The sequence below is a fragment of the Neopsephotus bourkii genome, unplaced genomic scaffold (assembly GCF_033783945.1).
Source record: "Neopsephotus bourkii isolate Nb327-2 ecotype Australia unplaced genomic scaffold, CSIRO-AGI_Nbou_v1 NB_1491, whole genome shotgun sequence".
Classification (NCBI taxonomy): domain Eukaryota; kingdom Metazoa; phylum Chordata; class Aves; order Psittaciformes; family Psittacidae; genus Neopsephotus; species Neopsephotus bourkii.
In genome coordinates, this window is record NW_026901967.1 from 350630 (window position 1) to 367127 (window position 16498).

The 16498-nt window shown below is 41.7% G+C and overlaps 1 protein-coding gene across 2 annotated transcripts in view; it reads right to left on the reverse strand.

The window, feature by feature from the left end:
• The window catches only part of RASGRF2 (Ras protein specific guanine nucleotide releasing factor 2), a 140770-nt gene that overhangs the window by 81993 nt on the left and 42279 nt on the right, over positions 1-16498 (reverse strand). For both annotated transcript variants that reach the window (XM_061369282.1, XM_061369281.1), the window contains exon 2: positions 3687-3793. In XM_061369282.1, coding sequence (XP_061225266.1) covers positions 3687-3793 — 107 coding nt within the window. The remainder of the gene's footprint in view (positions 1-3686; positions 3794-16498) is intronic.

The following is a 16498-nucleotide window of genomic DNA, read 5'->3' on the forward strand; positions in this document are numbered from 1 at the left end:
CCACTCCAGACAAACAGGCACTATGCATGCAAACTGGTATCTAAAGGATTTCCTGCTGTGCACTGTCCATTGTTTCTTGAAAGATTTCACTGGGCATGGGATGTGACTGCTTGCCATTTTGAGGGGTACCGTGCACATGGTTGAGAGCTGACATGCTTTTGTATGCTGCAGCTACATGCTACATTGCCTATATTCCTTTCTGCAGTGCTCTATCCTCATTTGAGAGAGACTGGCTTCTGAGCTTGCAGTGGGAGGTGCAGTATATTTTAATATTATTATTTTGAGTGCCACATCCATGCCTACTTTTCATCTCTTTAATTTTTATTTGAATTCTCAGTGTTTTGAGTTCTCAGTAATGTCCAGGGTGGCAGAATAAGGTTTGCTTCTTCTAAGTTATGTTTCTGGGCTGAAGGACTTACTCCTGGCAAATTTTAATTCCTCTGTCACTGACTGCATGTGGAAGTCCTGTTCTGGGCCTTGTTCCAGAACTTGACCTGTGAAAAGATCTGTTTCACTCACAATACACTGGGTAGACTTTTCACCCTCTCCTACAAATTCCTCTATGGCCTTGTGTTTTTTCTTTTTTTTATTTTTTTTTTTGCATTTAACTCCAAATCTTCTATACTTCTAATATGGATGCAGTACTCATCAAATTTCTCACCCATTTCTACTTTAGCTTATTGGGAAATCTTAAATGAAGTGCTTCAGGCTGTAGTTTCATGTGTGCTGCAGTCCTGCATAATTCCATGTTGTTGCTGAAGGAAGCAGCTGTCCTTCTCATAAGTCAACCATTCATTCCCACACCTTTACCAGACTTTCTCTCATGCAGGCACAAGTGTGAACTTAATTGGGAAACTGGTGCCCACTGAAGGGAATTATGGGTTGGGTTTTTTTTGTCTTCTTAGTATTAATCATCTCAATTCTTCTGGGTCAGCTCAGTGACCATCCACGCAACACACCTGTGTTCATGCACAGGGGAGAGGGAAGTAGATGGATGGGACATGGAAGAGCACGAGTGCTATGTTCGGGGTGGTCCTTCTTTCAGCTAGGTCAGTGTTTAAACTGTATAATGAGCTACTACCTTCCAACTGGTAATTTAAAAAAAGAAAAAAAAAAAAAAGAAAAAAAAAAAGGCTTGCTCTCAGATCTGTTAGCATGCTTTACTTGCTAATGCAGGGTGTATTTTACAAAGTATTTTACAGGCAGTTGTAAGCTCAGTATAGTAGCTCAGAGCTGCCTGGAAGCTCAGACCAAATGCCGTGCTACTAATGCCTTGCTGTTGGAGAAACTGCATAATAAAACTGCAATTTTGTAGTTTCCAGTTGACTGGGAATGGGGGAGAGAGAATTTGAGTAGTGCTCAAAACACGGGCAAAGCAATCTCATATCTGCCTTCCAAATAACATCTGGATAGAGCCACAGGACAAAGTGGTAGGGGTTGCCAGAGCTGACAGGTTGACAGAGGTGAGGCTGCCACCACTCCCTATACCTATGTTGAGCCAGAAGTGAGCGTGGCCATGTAATTCCAGTACAGTGAGCATACATGTTCATACAAACACAGCTGGATGAGGGGATTGACACAGATAGAAACATTCAGCACTCAGTTAGGCACAGACATAACCAGCAGCCTCATCCTGTTCCCACCTCGGACTGATCAGAGAGGGGAATGAAGGTATGTTAGTGGAAAAATAGATGCAGTACAGTATAGGTGCCCCCAGAAAATATCCCTGCAGCCTATCCACTGGTCGAGGAACTGGTCCTGGATGTACTTCAGTGTCCACAGACCCTCTCTAGTTGCTGGTACTCAGTCCCCATCCCTCAAGAGATACGCATTCATCCCCCCTCTTCCTAGCACACTGTGGATCCAGCAATTGGTCTAAGACACCTAATCTACCCCCGTAACCAGCCCTGGACCCGTACTGCCAGTTCCCTCACACACCCACACCATGCACACACATGCGCTGTGGATCCCACATTAACTGATGGACGGGTGTTCCTAAGCCTGCACACATGAACACAAGTAGAGACCCAAACTCTATGCATCTCTCCTGTAACTGCCTTGCAAACTCAGTGTGACTGGTAACTAGGCCTTGAATGTTCTAGTCTCCACTTACACCAGTTTCTTTCTCGATCAGCCAGTGGATTTGCCAATGTGACAGTTGTACACCAAAGCTGTATTTCACTGCCTTCCACATTGTGATGGTGATAATTACTGTTGAGTAAGTTTTGGGTTGCTCTCCTTCACTCTGGAGGGAAGGAGGGCATTGTTGCTAGTCGCAGGGGTGCACCTGGTGTGACTATTAGATGGGTGGGATAGCTAATAGCTCCTCAAGATCTGAAATAATGTGGTTACCAGAGGGCTACCATGCAAAATGTGGTTCACCTAATACCACAGCCCAGCAGGTGCTTTCCAAGAAAGGACAAGACCACATTCAGTTAGGTACCAATGTTAAGAAGAGGATGCAGAACCAAAGACTGGATGCCCAGGTGACACACCCCTGCAGTTTTAGCCTCATTGCACAAGTTCTAAATTATAAACTACTAGCTGGTGGCGTTCATTTTAGTTACAAAGCAAAATCACTTGTGTTTACATGGCTCATGTCCTAAGCAGCTCAGAAACTGCCTGGTTCCTTTTGTGTTACCATGGCATTGTAGATTAGCTGTCTATTAGAGGAGGATGGAGAAAGCACATTTCAGCAGAGACATGTGCCTCCGCAAACCATTTCACAAACCCTCAGTTAGATGATCTGCATTTAGACTATACTGCAAACCTTGCCCATTCTCCATGCAGACCTGCATCTTTGGTCAGGACTTCTGTTTTGAAGTTAAAATTGTATTTGTTGCACTTTATCATCATAATGATTTGACCTCATGTCCTGGTGTTTGCTGGGATTCAGTTATTTTCTTCCTAGTAGCTGTCACAGTGCTGTGGTTTGTCTTCTGTCTGAGAGCAATGCTGATAACACACCTATGGTTTAGTAGTTGCTCGGTAGCATTTGCTCTGATCAAGGACTGTTCAGTATTTCATGCTCTGCCAGTGAGGAGGGGCACAAGAAGATGGGAGGGAGCACAGACAGGACATCTGATCTGAACTAGCCAAAGGGGTATTCAATACAGCAAGTGGCTGTGTGGTGCTTAGCTGACAGCTGGGCTTAAATCACAACACCTACTCTTTCTTACATTTATTTCTATATATGAGTTTTTTAAGAAACACTCATTTATTCACTTGGCATATCACTCTTTCTTCATTTTTACAATAAACATTGCCTCTAACAGAGAACTAATCCTAGGGGTTGTTTTCAGTAAGAGTCTTCTTCTTTAACCAATTTCAACTGGAATACAATCACTCACAAATAATAAAATCATAGAATCATAGAATTGTAGCATGGTTTGCCTTGGGTTGGAAGAGACCTTAAAGCTCATCCAGTTCTAACCCCCTGCCACAGGCAGGGACATCTTCCACTAGACCAGGTTTCTCCAAGCCCTGTCCAGCCTGGTCTTAAATACACATCGATGTAAGCATGAATGATAGGAGGCTTTTTTTCCTATAACATACCTATTAATCACAATACACATCTAATGCACTGTAACATTTCTTGACATCTAGAGACTGAATTTAGATTTTCAAATTTTTATCAATTTATTTACAATAAAATGGAGCTGAGGATTAAAAATCAGGTTTCATACCTAGCTTGGTGAATAGCCTCTACCCATTCATCTCCATCAGCTTCATCGTCACAACGCAGCTCCAGTGGCTTCTGCCCTTCATGACCAAAAAGAACAGTAAAGTAATGCTGCAAATTAGAACAAGAAAAAAAATTAAAAACACATTTAAGTAAAACAGATATATAAAACAAATTAAAAAATCTGAAAAATCTGACTTTTTTAACATAGCTCAAAGCATTGCCAGCCTAGGAAGATGTGTTTTAAGCTCTTAGTCATGAAACATGGATTGAATTTGAAACTATATCCTTAACATATTCCCCTGTGTGTCAAGGTAATAGCTTTCATGGTACTTGTTGTAAGTTACTGTTCATAAGCTCCCATATACAAGACAACAGGCCAGAATTCCCTAAGCAGCTTCTACAACTGACTACAACAGTCTTACTGTAGTGGTGTGCCTGTAGTTCTTTTTCCCTTTCTTTTTTCCCTTAAAATTTTTCTCTAGAAAAATGCCAGCATACAATACCAAATCTGGAACTGCCACCATTTCCTCACAAAAATGCAAAATGTTAACTAGCTCTAGCTTATTTTCTCACTTTTCCAACAGAACTAGGAAAGTGTCCCTTCTCATTCATCACAGTCACAAAACATTTTTGCCTTTCTTTCAAGAAGTCTCACTCATAATTGTCATTGCAATGCCTTTGAAAATGCTGTTCACACGAGTGTCACATTCTTTGATGGCATTTCTTACCTGAAGGATGTTTCTCATGTTTCCATAGAACACAGAATTTCAAGAAAGATTTTGCCACTTTCAGAATGTAGTAATAATATCAATATCTAGTAAAGAGGTGAAAACCCTTAAAACCCATTTCACAAAGTTTGTAATTAAAAGCCTTACATTGCATAGCTTAAGTATTAACTTAAAGCCAGGTAGCAAACAGAATTATTCCAATTCATATAAAAATAGGTGAGAAAATGCTCTACCTAAGTGCACACCTGTAATTTCCATTATATGCAGCCATTAGTAAGCCAGCTGTTTCACAGGTTCACAGGCAGCCTGCTTACACATAAAACCATCTGGTTATTAGGTCCAATGTGATTCAGGAGCTCTTAATACCTAAACATCTCTGCACCAGATCACTCAGTTTTCTTCATTACCTAGAACTTCTCAAACCCTCTTTCACCGTCATTCCAGTTAACAGGGAACCAAGTATAACCATATGTGGCAGCAATTATGAGTCTGACAGTGAACTCCAAACTTGCTACAGTCAGCAAGTCAAGTATATAATTTGCATTCTCCCATGCCATTAACCATTGTGCACAGCAGTAAGAAACCTGAAGTGATGTCAACAAACATTCTGCTTTTCCTCCACGGCTCAGCTGAAAAGCCTCTCTGAGGGAAACACCATGCTGGAGATGAAGCAAATAGCAGCTCAGAATTAAAAGCCATTTCCAAGGCAGGAGGAACACATACGTAAACCAAAATAGAAGGGATGAAATTTTACCTTCAGAGAATTGGCTGCAGATAATGCCAACACTGATAACAAATTTCATCCATATAAAAAGATTATACCAGCCATTTAGTGGCCCCTTCTGAAACATCTGGCAGCCTGATGTACACAAGCTGGCTGCACAGTGTGCACAGAGCAGGTTCAATACACCCCAAATGCACTGGACTCACCACACTGGCTCTAGCACTGTCTGTGCACCTGCATTTGCATCAAGGTTGGTGCCTGGGGACCTCACATTTGCAAAACCCATCTGCCTCCGTGTGCATCTGAGTACACTCATACGTCTGGTTTCTTTTTGGGTAATATGAGGACATTCCTCATATTATGGCATTCCATAAAGAGAAAGCTATTCATTTGAGCATTGTATTGATTTGCTAAACATTGTTACATGTATACAGAACCCCTTTCTTACAGAAGACCACAAGCACTGCAGGATTAGCCACAGACCAACAAAGTAGAAACAAGGCACAGGAAGACATGCCATTCACATTTAACCAGGTATATAAAGTCCATGCTCAGGTGCACTAAGTTTCAGACACAAAACCACATTGGAGCACAGACAACGATCAATAAATCATTAACAGGATTTAAAAAAAAACAATAAACCAACCCCAACAAAAACAAACAAAAACCAAACAAAAAACAAACTGGGTTGTGTTTTTTTTCCAGTGGTTCATATCACTTAAACCTCAATGCCATGAACATAAAGAAATATTTAATCAGGTCCATAGGAATCTTCATAGAAGTGGTAAATAAAAACTTCTATAATAATACAGTACAGTTGAAAACAACCTACAGGGGAGTAAGAAATGCATTAAGATTACACACAAATGCGCTGTGTTTATAACCTGAAATGGTTTATTTTAAAAAGTATATTTAAAGATAAATCACACTGTTCAGAGCTGCATTTTATGTAACAAGTTATTTCTGTTTCATAAAGCTGCTACATATAAAACTAGATTAAAGATAAAAGTGTCGACAAGCACTGGATTTAATCCTGTTGTGTAGGAATTCAAGTTAGAGACAATATTACAGTCCTCCCTCCTTTTTATTTTAAAATGAAGTAACTCAGATGTCTTTTGAGAAAGACTTAGAGGTCTGCAGTTACTTTGGTGGTAAGCATGATCTAAACACTTATTTAGATCAAGAAAATGCACAAAGTTAAACAGAGGGCTACTACAGTAGGACTGGGCTCAAGGGGGGGGGGGGGGGAAGGCAGCTAGATTTTGAAAAGAATTTATTTTCAGAGGCTACTTTAAAATTCATCCACACCATCCACCCCATTCAAAGATGCATACTCCACTCAAGCATCAGTGTCAGCTATTACATCATTTACACAGAAGCAGTCAATTCTAGAGTAAGTGGAGCGCAAAGAAAATACCACAACATGCCTCTAAAAAGAATCTCTAAGTCATCCTTGAATTCTCTTTTTGAAATAAATGTTACTCATTTACAAAACTAATTTACTACAAGAAAATAAGATGTGTATCTGTGATGCATTATTATATTTTCAAGTTGACTATGTATGTGAGTGGGTCTATATGCATATATATTTATATATAGACATATATAATTTTATTACTGCCATTCAATTTGATAAACAGCTTAGCTTCCTTATGACTGCAGTACAGTATCACAGTATCACACACAGTATCACAGTATGTTAGAGATTGGAAGGGACCTCAAAAGATCATCTAGTCCAATCCCCCTGCCGGAGCAGGAACACCTAGATAAGTTTACACAAGAATGTGTCCAGGCGGGTTTTGAATGTCTCCAGAGAAGGAGACTCCACAACCTCTCTGGGCAGCCTGTTCCAGTGTTCTGTCACCCTCACTGAGAAGAATTTTCTTCTCAAGTTTAAGTGGAACCTCTTGTGTTCCAGTTTGTACCCATTGCCCCTTGTCCTATCATTGTTTGCCACTGAGAAGAGCCTGGCTCCATCCTCGTGACACTCCCCCTTTATATATTTATATACACTAATAAGGTCACCCCTCAGTCTCCTCCAAACTATAGAGACCCAGCTCCCTCAGTCTTTCCTCATAAGGGAGATGCTCCACTCCCTTAATCATCTTAGTTGCCCTGCGCTGGACTCTCTCCAGCAGGTCCCTGTCCTTCTTAAACTGAGGGGCCCAGAACTGGACACAATATTCCAGATGAGGTCTCACCAGGGCAGAGTAGAGGGGAAGGAGGACCTCTCTCGACCTACTAACCACCCCCCTTCTAATACACCCCAGGATGCCATTGGCCTTCTTGGCCACAAGGGCACAGTGTTGGCTCATGGTCATCCTGTCGTCCACTAGGACCCCCAGGTCCCTCTCCCCTACACTGCTCTCTAACAGGTCGTTCCCCAACCTATACTGGAACCTGGGGTTGTTCCTGCCCAGATGCAGGACTCTACACTTTCCCTTGTTATATTTCATCAAGTTATTCCCTGCCCAACTCTCCAGCCTGTCCAGGTCTCGCTGGATGGCAGCACAGCCTTCTGGCGTGTCGGCCACTCCTCCCAGCTTAGTGTCATCAGCAAACTTGCTGATAGTACACTCAATTCCCTCATCTAAATCATTGATGAATATATTAAATAATACTGGTCCCAGTACCGACCCTTGAGGCACTCCACTAGATACAGGCCTCCAACTAGACTCCGCCCCATAGACTACAACTCTCTGGCTTCTCTCCTTCAGCCAGTTCACAGTCCACCTCACTACCCGATCATCCAGACCACACTTCCTCAATTTAGCTGCGAGGATGCTGTGGGAGACTGTGTCAAATGCTTTGCTGAAGTCAAGGTAGACCACATCCACCGCTCTGCCATCATCCATCCACCGTGTTATTTCCTCATAAAAGGCTACGAGATTGGTCAAGCATGACTTCCCCTTGGTGAAGCCATGTTGACTGCCTCTCATAACCCTCTTATCCTTGATATGCCTTAAGATGGCACCAAGGATAAGGCGTTCCATCACTTTCCCAGGAATGGAGGTGAGGCTGACTGGTCTATAGTTACCTGGGTCCTCCTTCTTGCCCTTTTTGAAGATGGGAGTGACATTTGCTTTCCTCCAGTCCTCAGGCACCTCTCCCGTTTCCCAAGACTTGGTAAAGATGATGGAGAGCAGTCTAGCAATGACCTCTGCCAGTTCCATCAGCACCCGTGGGTGCATCCCATCTGGACCCATGGATTTATGGATGTCCAGATTGCTCAACTGGTCTTTAACCCATTCCTCATCAACTAAGCAAACCGCTCCGTTGACCTGTCTTCATCTGAGGTCTCAGCGGTACAGGGCTCTTCAGGACTGCCTCCGGCAGAGTAGGCAGAGACAAAGAAGGCATTCAGTAACTCTGCCAGTACTTTTCTGTATGCACACTATTAGTTTCTCTAAGAGGTGACACTAAATATTTAAGAACTATAGGACGTATTTACAACTACCCTCATTATTATTCACTACATCTGTTGGACTACACATTTCAAGGTAAGCCTGTAGTCCAGTTGGATATTTTTTATTATTGTTTATTCAAAAAATCATCATACTCAGATAAGATAAAATGAGCATTCTGTATTTTGATATTAAAAAAAAATCACTGATTGAATTTGAAAGTGTCGTTTCAGTATTCAGGTATGCCCAAGCAAAATGGTAAGTCTCAGTTTTAATAAGAACATCTTTGGCAGGGAGTCCTTTGAGTAAAGCTTGCGAATAAAAGAAGGGAAATTTTCATTTACATTGCACAGGTGTGAAGGCACTATGTAGACTCAAAGTCAAGGAAAGAACAATGGGAACAAGATGAATGAAGAATACTGTTGTGTATCACTTCTCTGACTTGCACCTACTCCTAATCAGTTTCCTCCTAGGGTGAAAAGGAAAGACTAAGGAATGAGATGACAGGCACCTCTGCCTCAGAAACAAAACTGGAACAGCATGAAGACCCTGAGTGGATAAGTCCTGTGCTAGAGTATGTTGATTATGCTGGGGGGCTAAACATTGACAGCAGCTGACACCATAACTTTGCGCTTATAAAACTGCCTCAATAATGGATGTATTCAAAATAAGATATCAAAAGCTCTGAACTTGCCACACTTTCAGAGAGAAAAAAAAAAAAAAAGGCAAAACTGATATATGTGCTGTAACAGAAACTGCTTTTAAGGCATATTGAGGTAGAGCTTCCACCAATACAGACACCCTGAGACAGAACATCCCAGCAGCAGAATGGCAGCAGAATGCCATTCTTTTCATGACTAACAATGACATGTGCTGTTTATGAAGTGAGAGCAGCACTGACAGAAACATCACACTGTCCAACACACTGGTATGGTCTCACAGCTCATTCTCTTCCCTTTACCTCACATGGTCACTACAAATAACATCTCCTATCCTATCTCTAATCCCCTATGCCCTGATAACACATTACTATGTCTGCTTCATCCATTACTCCTTTTCATCCCCCAGTAGCTCTAGTAACCTGACATGACTTTTCCATTTGTAAATTAGGGGTGATGCTTGCAACAGTTCAGTTACTGAACCACAGAAGGACCAAGAATGGACACCCATCTTCCCAGAGTGGTGCTCCTACCTGTCACAAGCATAAAAGCTGCCACCCTAGATAATAATGCTGCTTGGCAACTCCTATTGCATGTTCCTGCCTTCAGCTCCTCATAAATTTGGTCAGCTTTGAATGTCCAGATAGAAACTGATACTGGAGAAATGACATGTGTCAACAGTGGCTTTATCTTATCCTTCCATAAGCATAGCATATAACCATTTAAATTATGTTTTAAAGGACTCCAAGGAGACTAGTACATTTTGTTGTATCGTGGGCTGGCAAATTACTATAGTGTGGTAATAGCTACTTTCTTAAGAACCACTTTCCCCTAAACTTACCATACTAAACACAACAAATTTAATTACCTTCATAATATCCTATAAAAATACAATTTTTAAAGCTTAAATGTGTCATGACCTTAATAGATGTTATTTCTTGATCTTTTAGTAACTTATTGCACAGTCTTGGTTTACTCATTCAAGCCAGGACTTTGTCAGTAATTTGAAAAGAAAATTGTAGTCATCAATATTGGTAAGAATGGAGACTATAAATGCAAAACAAATGTAAAAAGTTAGTCTGTACTAAGATTGCTACCAAAAATGAAAAGACTTCACAAAAGTCTGTCTTCAGTGCGAGGCATGAGGAAGCTTAATTATCTGCTGTACCTTTAAGGCTTACATTCACTACCTGATGTTTATAAGGGCATGTTAAAAAACCTTTGAGGGTAAAAAATGTGGAAGAGAATTTAAAATGACAAGCTAAAAGTATTTCTCATTCTTGACTTCTAAAAACATTTTCATTTCTAAAGCTGAAAACCTCTATGCAATCTCAAACACTAGGAAATTACTGGGCAGCAGAGGACAATCACTGCAGCAATTGAAGACTCCTCAATAATCCTTTAAGGAAAAGCAGAAAACTGCAGTCTAAATCAAAGCAACTTGTATTATTCAAGGGCATGTTAAACCACTAAGTTTTCACATTAAGTTAACACATTAAGATGTGTTCTATTGACAGTATTTTCCCAGCTGCTGAAATACAAAACATTATTTGTACTGTATTTCTTACATCATGGGGAAAGATAGTGAAAAGAAGGAAACATGCTTGGAAGAAGGTAGCATCCCTAAGTGCAAGGAACAACTGCAAGAGGATGAGTGCATGCAGATGAGCAAATTGTTTGGAGAAGACAATAATCCCTCCCCATCCCCAGATCAGCAGCATATTAGTGGGAAGGAGAGTATTGTGCCTTAAATCAAAAGAAGATAAATACCAGGGTGAGGTTTTGCCATGTTCTGAGACTTGCTGTGCCACTAGCACTGGCAGGGAATTCATAGCCTATTGTTGATAAATTAACATGAGAATGGGATAATAACAGGAGGGTGAAAACCATGACAATGCTTTTAAAACTTTCCAGGGAGATCTACAAAGCCAATATGCTTTGTGTTTGTATCACACCAATTAGTCGAAGCAATAATGAGAACACAATTAGTGGACATCAGAATTAATATGATGTACTTGGGAAGAGACAGAGTGGCTTTTGTAAAAGGATGCCATCTCCTCTGAACCCTGTGGTGTCTTCTGAAGGGGTAAACAAACGGATTACAATGAAATGGTTTTCAAATAATTTTGATGTAAACACAGAAGTGTCTAGAACTTACAAAAGAAATGTCTCTCTCTGGATAAACAAAAAAATAATAAATAATCTGATCACAAGCTAGGAAACAGGGATCTAATATTAGGCCATCTCTCAGTTCTTACTATGGAATAAAGTCATCAAAGGACTTCCTCAGGAAATAGCATAGAGGACTGAGATAGGCATTACAAAGAGTGACAAAATTTGTTAATTATTCAAGATAGTAATGATAAGAACCTGTTATGAAGATCTGCAGACTCAAAAAGCCTGAGTTACTGGACAGTAAAATGACACTTGAAATTCATTGTCTGCAAATGTATAGTGACATACGTGAGGAAAAACATTTCAAGCTTCACATGTGAAAAGATAAACTCAGTGATCGGTAGTACCACTCAGGAATAAAATCCTGGAGTAAGTTCCATGAAAATACTAGACAAAGCTCAGGAGCTGCTAAAAAAAGCAAACCACAGTTCTTACAGAGACAACTGGGAAAGAAACAAAGCTACAACACATCTCGAATACTGTGAGTAGCTTTGGACCTCTCATCACAGAAGGGCAACATGAAATGGGACAGATTCAGAAAAAGAGAAAAGTGGTAGGGAAAGACTTGTGTATGTCCAAATCAGATACCTATATAAGTAAAAATTGAAGCTGAGACTCTTAAATACAAACAAAGAGACAACCTTTAGCATACAATATAGGTCTACAAAATCACAAGAGATATGAAATGGATGGATAGGAATCCAGTGCTTTGATTCTTTTCCAATTAAAAAAAAAAAAAAATCTGTTCTCTAAACATCATAAAAATCAGCTTCACAACATACAGAAGAAAGCAGTTCTTCATACAATCGGTTGTAAACTGTGTCCCTCCTTGACAAAGGAAGTGGTAACCACAGTGTCAGTGGGTTATGTGGAGACTATGGAGTTCACTGTATAGAAATCATGGGCTACTTAACACATAGAATTCACATATTCAGAATTCAAAAAGGCCCAAAGCTGAAAATAACTGGAAGCTTAATGTTGTCTAAAAGGAGAGGGGAAGGAAAAGCAAAATACCACAGCAGCTCACAAAAATTAACCTGCTAATAAATTAATGTTTGACATAGCAGGATACTTCAGAGCCACACTGCTGACGTGATAGAGATGATGGAAGTTTAGATTGGATTTAAGGAAGAAATTCTTTACTGTAAGGGTAGTGAGGCACTGGAATGGGTTGCCCAAGGAAGTTGAGAAGGCTCCATCCCTGGCAGTGTTCAAGGCCTGGTTGGACAGAGCCTTGGGTGACATGGTTTAGTGTGAGGTGTCCCTGATCATGGCAGGGGGGTTGGAACTAGATGATCTTAAGGTCCGTTCCAACCCTAACTATTCTATGATTCTATGTACCTCAGCTGAGGCCTTCCCCAGCGTGTCTTCAGAGTGAGATACTAGACCAGTTTATCCTTAGGTCCACTCAAATAAACCCTTTCTCATAGTCTTACAGGAGCTAATTAAAACTTCATTTGGTGTATGAGTCTTTTAAACCTTTCAAAAGCTTCACATTTTATTATAAACAAGATACACTGGCATTTTCATGAAGTCCTGGTGCTTACTAATTGTCTGGGTTTTTTCTTGCACATGTTGGTTTTGATTTTGATACTTCAAAAAAAAAAAATCAACTGGTGGAGAGCCACCACAGTATTTCAGCTTTTGTGTTTCTCTGTGGTGGCTACTAGGGATTAAGGGGTTCTTTTTATCATGTTATTAGTGTTATTTTGCCACCTCTGGTAGATAAAAATCGTGTATTGAACAGTACCACAGAGAAAAAACTTCTAGACTTAAATAAGAATAGGTCTTTAATCTGCCAAACCACTTGATCAAGAACACATTAGAAGACATTGTTCCAGAGGGACTCTTCATTAAAGACTGTAGTGGTAGGTCAAGGGGTAATGGGTTAAAACTTAAACAGGGGAAGTTTAGATTGGATATAAGGAAGAAATTCTTTACTGTGAGGATGGTGAGGCACTGGAATGGGCTGCCAGGGACGTTGTGAATGCCCCATCCCTGGCAGTGTGCAAGACCAGGCTGGACGAAGCCTTGGATGAGATGATTTAGTCTGAGGTATCCGTGCCCATGGCAGGGGGATGGGAACTAGATGATCTTAAGGTCCTTTCCAATCCTAACTATTCTATGATTCTATGATCTCCATCTCCCACACTGAAGAGAGTCAGAGATGAGGCTGTAGTATTTGCTCTGGGTTTTAACACTGGGCATATATATATTGTACTTATTTTATATATATATATACACACACACATGCACATACACCCTATATGGTACTGCAGAGATGAGATGGCTTGGTATCTTCCCTCTGTAACCAATATTGGATTAATCAAGATGCAACCTGCTGCATAAAATCTATTCTGGCATCTGACAATGAATCACCTTCCTGAGCCATTCTGCAAATATTGTCTGGGCAAGAGCAACAGCATTCTGAGGTCATTATATTTAAATATGCAATCAGCCATTTTGGAGTTAGAAAGATAATACATAAATATACCCTGTTTTATAAGCTCTTACTAAATCAATAAAAAACCACTACACCCATCTTGCATGTAAAACAGCAATTGAGGAATACACAGAGGTCACTGCAGACCTTAATTCTCCTGCAACTCTGTTGACTTTCATCAAAATTATGCCAAATTACAATGGTTATAGCACTGTTTTCATGGATAAGAGAATGAGGCAAATACAGGCCCATCTGCTGTATTTTCAATGCAGACCATTTGTACATCAGCAGTAGTTTATCAACAGGAAAAAATCCTGTTACACGAGAGAAATTTCACGAAGTAAAGCCTACAGGAACTGATACAACACAGTAAACACGACTGAATTATTCGCTAATAGTAAACTGAGCATGGGTTACCATCATCTCAAAATGTATTTGACACTGTCCAGTAGGAATTTCCTGCCATAAACCACAAGCTGCTTGCCTAGAAGACTGTGCATTACCTAGCTGTGGGACATTTTCCTTCTCAAAATATTCATTACTACCACTGTTGCCAGTGCCTTGCATTGAACAGAATCATAGAATCATAGAATAGTTAGTGTTGGAAAGGATCATCTAGTTCCAACCCCCGTGCCATGGGCAGAGAGGTCTCACACTAGACGATATTGCCCAAGACTCTGTCCAACCTTGCCTTTAACACTGCCAGGGATGGAACACTCACAACACCTTTGGCAACATGTTCCAGTTCCTCACCACCCTCACAGTAAAAAACTTCTTCCTCATGTCTAACCTGAAACCATTATCCCTTGTCCTACTACAATCCCTGACAAAGAGTCCCTCTCCAGCATCCTCATAGGCCCCCTTCAGATACCGGAAGGCTGAGATGAGGTCACCACGCGGGCTACTCTTCTCCAGGCTGAGCAGCCTCAATTTTCTCAGCCTGTCTTCATACAGGAGGTGCTCCAGTCCCCTGATCATCCTCGTGGCCCTCTTCCAGACTTGTTCCAACAGTTCCATGTCCTTTTTATGATGAGGACACCAGAACTGCACACAATACTCCAAGTGTATACTCCCTAACCCTAACCCTAACCCTAACCCTCCAGCGGATCAACCGAACCACACAGCGTGGTGTCATCGGCAAACTTGCTGAGGGCATACTCAATCTCACTATCCATGTCACTGACAAAGATGTTGAACAGGATCAGTCCCGACACGAACCCCTGAGGGACACCACTCATTACTGGTTTCCAGCTGGACATTAAGCCATTGACCACAACTCTCTGTGTGCGGCCATCCAGCCAGTTCTTTGTCTACCAAGAGGTCCATTCATCAAATGTATGTCCCTCCAGTTTAGAGAGAACAATGTAGTGCAGGACATTATCAAACACTTTGCACAAGTCCAGATAGATGACATGAAATGCTCTGCCCCTGTCCATCAGTTCTGGAGCCCCATCACAGAAGGCCACCAAACTGGTCATAGAATCACAGAATCATAGAATAGTTAGGGTTGGAAAAGACCTTAAGATCATACAGTTCCAACCCCCTGCCATGGGCAGGGACACCTCGCACTAAACCATCTCACCCAAGACTTCGTCCAACCTGGCCTTGAACGCCACCAGGGATGGAGCATTCACTGCCTCCGTGGGCAGCCCATTCCCAGTGCCTCACCACCCTCACAGTAAAGAACTTCTTCCTTCTATCTAACCTGAACTTCCCCTGTTTAAGTTTGAACCCGTTACCCCTTGTCCTATCACTACAGTCCCTAATGAAGAGTCCATCCCCAGCATCCCTATAGGCCCCCTTCAGATACTGGAAGGCTGAGATGAGTTCTCCACACAGCCTTCTCCAGGCTGAACAGCCCCAACTTTCTCAGCCTATCTTCATATGGGAGGTGCTCCAGTCCCCTAATCATCATCGTGGCCCTCCTCTGGACTTGTTCCAACAGTTCCATGTCTTTTTTATGTTGAGGACACCAGAACTGCACACAGTACTCCAAGAGAGGTCTCACGAGAGCAGAGTAGAGGGGCAGGATCACCTCCTTCAACCTCCTTCACGCTCCTTTTGATGCAGTCCAGGATACGGTTGGCTTGCTGGGCTGCGAGCACACACTGAAGCTGGCTCATGTTCAATTTCTCATCTACCAACACCCCCAAGTCCTTCTCTGCAGGGCTGCTCTGAATCTTTTCTCTGCTCAACCTGTAGCTGCGCCTGAGATTGCTCCAACGCAGGTGTACGACCTTGCACTTGGCATGGTTGAACTCCATGAGGTTGGCATCAGCCGACCTCACAAGTGTGTCAACGTCCCTCTGGATGGCATTCCTTCCCTCCAGCATATCAACTGAATCACACAGCTTGGTGTCATTGGCAAAGTTGCTGAGGGCGTACTCAATCCCTCAGTCCACGTCAGCAATGAAGATGTTGAACAAGACCGGTCCCAACACTGATTCCTGAGGGACACCACTTGTTACTTGTCTCCAGCTGGACACTGAGCCATTGACCACAACTCTTTGCATGTGGCCATCCAGCCAGTTCTTTATCCACCTATCGAATTGATGTCTCTCCAATTTAGAGACAAGGATGTCATGTGGGACAATGTTGATTATGTCAACTGCTCTGCCCCATCCATCAGTTCTGGAGCCCCATCATAGAAGGTCACCAAATTGGTCAGGCAGGATTTCCC